The sequence below is a fragment of the Lactuca serriola genome, chromosome 3, assembly GCF_051521515.1.
Source record: "Lactuca serriola cultivar US96UC23 chromosome 3, Lser_US96UC23_V15, whole genome shotgun sequence".
Taxonomy (NCBI): domain Eukaryota; kingdom Viridiplantae; phylum Streptophyta; class Magnoliopsida; order Asterales; family Asteraceae; genus Lactuca; species Lactuca serriola.
Window position 1 is genome coordinate 109,116,667 of NC_136410.1, and position 5,839 is coordinate 109,122,505.

General features: G+C 36.8%; 1 protein-coding gene across 1 annotated transcript; it reads right to left on the reverse strand.

The window, feature by feature from the left end:
* Window positions 1-1,052: 1,052 nt before the first annotated feature.
* On the reverse strand, window positions 1,053-4,862 carry LOC145095607 (putative methyltransferase PMT27). The gene is made up of 8 exons (XM_079033458.1): window positions 3,662-4,862; window positions 3,411-3,560; window positions 3,053-3,323; window positions 2,507-2,620; window positions 2,233-2,407; window positions 1,825-2,097; window positions 1,507-1,701; window positions 1,053-1,406 (listed from the first exon to the last, which is right to left on the reverse strand). The coding sequence occupies exons 1-8, from the start codon at window positions 4,859-4,861 to the stop codon at window positions 1,190-1,192; spliced, it is 2,595 nt and encodes an 864-aa protein (XP_078889584.1). The 5' UTR covers window position 4,862; the 3' UTR covers window positions 1,053-1,189.
* Window positions 4,863-5,839: the final 977 nt, after the last annotated feature.

The window sequence follows — 5,839 nt, forward strand, 5'->3', positions numbered from 1 at the left end:
ACAATCCATCAAAGTAAGGCTCTTCTTGGGAAAACATATATCAATATAAACAGTTTAAAGCATTTTACTTTGACCCAAAATAGCCTAAACCATCATGATAATTACATAAATACAATAAAATGTATTGTTACTTAGCGAGACTTGGGTACAAATAGTTAATTTTGCCAAATGTGTTCCAATGACAAAATTTACATGAAATTTACGTTTCAACAAGCCATAAAATGTTTGAGAATGATAATTATATGTTTAAAATCTTGGTGTTTTTGTTAAGGTGTTCATAATCATTTATAACCAGGCTCATCCGAGAGGGTGGGCGATAGGAGCGACCGTCCATGACCCATTTTTTGAAAGGGCCCAATTTTTTTTTTAAAATTGTTATATTTAGAAGATAGTACAAATAATTTTCTAATAATTATTGATTTATTATAAAAAACTTGATGACATTTGTGTTTTTTAAGCGCTCATTTTTTTCTTTCGCCCTGGGTCGAAAATATGTTTGAAACGGCCCTGTTTATAACATTGTATATATGCTCTTAGGATTTTATATTTCCCGGGGTTACCTTTATGTACTATCATTCTCTCAAATATGAACAGTTATGAAGAAGTAATACAAACAAAACATTTTGGGCATTCTTATTGCAATATTTCTTGATAATCCATATATGTTAGGATTAGTATTACGCTTCTGCGCCACAATAACGAAGCCAAGCGAAATCATCTCAACAACCAATGACGTAATGGATATTAACATTTCACTTTTAACATCAGTATGTGGGGTCAATAAAATGGTCAAATGAGATGGAATGTTTAATTGATATTCAAGTGAGAACACTCAACCTGGTGGAAGATTTGAAGTTAAATGACCATTGATTTTCTAGTGGGAGAAAACATTTTTTTTTAATTTTTAAAAATATGTTTATTTGACTTTTCTAGATTTCAATGCATGGTACAATGAAATGCTAAAGTCGTATGGAAAATGGGATATGATGATGATGTGGTAAGCCATTAAATTAACTAGAAAATGGGATATGATGATGAGATAAGCCATTAAACTAGAACATAACGATATTTAAGAATCACATACTATCAATTTGTATATTTTTCTATATTTTACCAAATGATACAATATTAAAACCCGGTGTGAGCTCAAATTAAGATTCTAAATCCTATATCTGGTCAGTGATCAAGGTCAAGATGGGGCTGCGTAAGTCTTCGGTCTCCATGTTGATTTTTTGGCACTGAGTATTCGTTCTTGGTTCTTGGAAGGAATTAAATGAACCTTCCAGTGTAATGTCTTCAACAAATTTTTGATTTCTCCTATTGTGGTGGATTCATCCCGGATAATCAGTTTCCCTCCTGGCCTCACGATTCTATCTACCTCTGCGATCACAGGTGTGATCTTGCATCTGCAAGCATGCATCATATCAAACATAATCACCGGATCACGAGTTCATGTCTATACATGTACATATATGTGTGTACAGAGACTTTATCAACTAGAGTCACCTCTTTTTCAAGTTGGAAAACAAGTAATCTGCATGAAGAAGATCGTAAGTCCGAGGATATGTGCTAAAAGATTCACACCAATCATGGTAAACCCCAAAAAGACCCCTCTCATATATGATCGGAAGTGTGTCAGGAGAATCTACGTTCACAACATTTAGCACCCATAGTTTGAGGTCCTTCAACGCTGCAGCAAACCTACACATTGAAAGTCGATTAATAGTGATCAATATATGTTTATACTTATTTGAAATGAAGTGAAGAGATTTATCCATTGTTACATGACAAGTGATGAAGAAGAATATCTGCTGCAATACTTACCCCCCATAGAAAGCTCTCATGTCCATAACATTTCTTACATTCGACCAATCAATTTGTAAGCCACTCATATAAGTTTTGCTAACTACCCATTTCCAGCGTTCATAATCTGTTTCAAAATCTGTGGGAGTTGATTTCTCAAGAACACCCATCGGGTTCTTCTCTAACCAGTATGGAGGTGTTTGAACTCGGGCAGGCCATTCTTCAGGCCACTGAGAACCTCGCTCTTTCTCATTAGTCGGCACCTTATGCATACATGTCTGCAGTGTTACATACCTGCCAATAACAATCCCTAATCAAGTCACTTTGAAAGTATTATATATTCCCATTAGTTATAACATATATGAGATGAGAATCATGAGAATGATTGTCGTGCATGAGTTTTCTCAGTTTTATGTTGTTAGTATTTACCATGACGCATTTGGGTCATCATCTGGTTTACACATTGGAGGTTCTTGTATCTTTCTTTCATTGTAACATTCATTTGATTCTGGTTTCTGATAGATAGCAACGCCAATTCCATTTAAAGCATCCTTCTTGATAGTAATAAGCTCCCAGCACATGGCCTCTGTTAGGGCAGACATCTCTGAATGCAAGATCTTGTGAATGTTAATTAGTTATATTAATTATAAAACTATAATGATATTGGATTTAGTTTCGGAAAGATTAATCGAATGATACATACCTTTCCATATCTGAACATCTTCTTCTTCGTCTTTCTTGTAAACAGGTGTTGCTGACCAAACAAAATAACCTCCTGGGCGAAGCACACGATTGAGCTCCAAAAGAAGCCTACCACCTTCGCAAAGAAACTAGCAACTTTAATTATTCTGATTGTTTTTCAATATGTATAAAAAAACATTGAGAAAATGACTTACAAGTCCAACGAAATTTTCAAACCATTCAAATAACCTAAATTATGGTTTGTTTTTTGAAAAAAAACCCAACCAACATAATCTTTTGTATAAAAAAACCCAACCAAGTTTTCAAACCGTTCAAAAAACCTCAATCATGTTTCGTCTCTTCAAACATGATTGAGGAAGTCATTTTATGTCATCTATTACTTTTCTTAGACTTCTATGGAATTGAACAAAAAGGTAATTTAGTTGGGTTTTTTTAGACAAAAAGTTAAGTTGATTCGGTTTTTTTGATCATTTTTTAAACTTTGTTGGGCTAGTAAGTCATTTTCCCAATAAACATTTTAACAAGTTATGAAGAACTTTATATGTACCTTCTTTGTGCCAAGGTACTCTACAACGAGCACAATGGACAAGATCGAAAACATTGCTCGGAAATGGAAGGCGTTGAGTGCCCATGGTAGCTGAGATTGCGGGTATTCCTCTCTCTAGAGCAAACTGGATTTGAGCTTCATGTTCATCTTTTGGTGCAAATGACATTGTAAGTACATCTTTGTCGAAAAGATAACCTCCAAAACTTGCTACTCCACATCCCACATCCAATATTACTCTCGTATGCTTTCCCCATGCAATCTCAGGCACCATCTGTACGTACCCATAGAATATATGGTCAATATTTGATATTACCTTTTTATATTTTTGTTATTAACCCCTATATTGTAATATTTTTACCTGTTGCACAAAATCAATATAATGCATAGCACCATGGATGAACTGAGTTCCACCTCCAGGAAAAGTAAGGAATTCCCCTGTCACTTTCACCCAATTTTGATGACCTTTTACTTCTGCCAAGCCTTTGTGTGGTACATTATGGAACCATATCTGCGTTGTAAACCTTAAAACTCCTTAAGCGTTTTTGTAACTATTTATGCATGTAATACTAATATAATAACATATAATTATAGTATATATAGTTCATGTACCTTATCTCTACTTTGAGGCCATGAAATAGGCGTCTGGTAACCCTCTGGGAGAGGAACAAGACACGTTGGAGCCTCTTCAGGGCAATGCCTCTCTCGATGCTCGTAATGGTGTCTCCCATGTAACTTTTTTATGGCTTTCTCGTTATCCAAACAAGGAATGTAATCAGTTCCAGCAGTGACATTGCATAACTCCCACTTGAATTCAGATGTGTTTACATCATCTTCTGCTTCTTTTGATCTCCCGTTGTGGTTTGTAGATTGATCAGCTTGTGTTATCCATGCGTGCTTTGAATCCTTTGAATCGGTTGTTATCTCTGAAGCTGTTGTTTCATGTACGTTAGTATCTTTTTCGGGTGTTTTGGTGTTAATGGTGTTGGTTTCTATCTTGTCTTGTTCCATTTGTTCGCTTGTTTCTTGTGATTCTTGATTTCGAACTTGAGATTTTGTCTCTGTCGCTATGGAGTGGGATTTGATTTGCGTATCGTCATCGTGTCGTGCATGATCATCACTCACCTCTGATGAGCTTTTTTCGTGTTCTTCATCTGTTATATGGCGTTCTTGGTCGTTTTTCAAATTCCCTTTTTCATCACCTTCGTTTGCGTCCTTTTGTTTGTTTTCTTGATTTTTCATATCGCTTTCTTCATGACCAATTCTTCCGTTTTGCTGATCTGCTTCATTCTCGATATTTTTGGCTGTTATGGTTTTCTCAGTATGTCGTTTGAAAGGAATCGTGTTTTGTGTATCTTCTGTTTCTTGTTTTTGTTTCTCCTTTTTAACTTGTTTTGCCTCCTGTTTTCCCACGTCGTTTTCATTTACAGTCTCGACGTCGTCAACAGCATTCTTGGTGATTTCACGTTCATGTTCAGTTTCCATTGATGCGTTCCTTGTTTGGTCCATCAAATCATCATCCGATTTTATGGCGTCGCTTGGTAGATCACCTGGATTATCTTCGAAAACAGTAGCGGCAGGATTAGGGATCTTTCGTGGTAGATTTGTCTTGCGATGAGCGTTTTCAAAGACGGAATCTAAAGAGGAAGCTGCCTTCTGTACGGGAGACTTCTTTCGGGGTGAAACAAGGGTAGTAGAGGTCAACATCCATACACCAAAAACGCATACAAATACGAACACCAGCATTGTGGCTGTTACTGAACAAGAACCACCGTAAGATCTCTTGTTACCACGAGATTTTCCGACAGCCATAGTTGTCGAGTGGGAAAGGAATTGAAAGAAAGAAAGAAAATTCTGAAAGGTGTCCTGTGGAAATAGAAAATGAAGGAAACATTCTAAAAATATCTTAAGATCCAAAAAGCAAGGAGACTTCTTGTCACCCCTATGTCTTTCCTCCATTTTAGGTTATTTGTCCGAAGACGGGTTTATCTAGACACTAGACAAGTAGACATTGCATTTACAAATCACAAGGTTCGGATCACTCGCCTCTTTGTTACATTCTATTTCAATCTCAACTAATATGCAATTGGGATGAAATTTATGGAGTTTAATAGATTATTTTTATTTTTTTTATAAAAGTTGGAAGTAATTTATTGAATGTCAAATAAGATTCCAAGTTAATTATTCAATCATTCCATTAAGTTTTGCATTGTGGATTGTAGCACCTGGTTCTTGGTACGTATTCTTTTATTAATATTTTTGCATTTTGGCCTTGGACTCGGCGAGTTGAAGGACCAACTCGTCGAGTAGAAGCGGGATGAGACGCGGGGTTTAAGCTGTGGACTCGACGAGTCGGGTCCCGGACTCGGCGAGTAGGCCCTGTCTGGACAAAAACCCTAACCCGAGGGTTTGCACACTATTTAAACACCTTAACTCGGCCTCCTTCGTCCCATTTGCTCCCAGAAGACCCCCATAGCAAACCCTAGCCGTTATTGAAGCAATCTAAGGCATTTGGAGTGATTTTGGTGCTTTTGTGACCCAAGGAAGGAAGGAAAAGCTTGAAGGATCAAGAGGAGGCTAGAAGGATCCGATTTTGAGCATCATTTGCAGTCTTTAGAAGGTATAAAGTTTATACCTTGTTAGTTCTTTTGTTAGATCCCATTTTGTGGAGTTTTAGGGCTTTTCTAATCCATTTTGGTCACCAACCGTGATTGCAATCATGGTTTGGAGTTGATGTTTCGGATCTAGGTCCTTAGAGGGGTTACAAGGCAGAAAGGAGTGGCTCTTGCA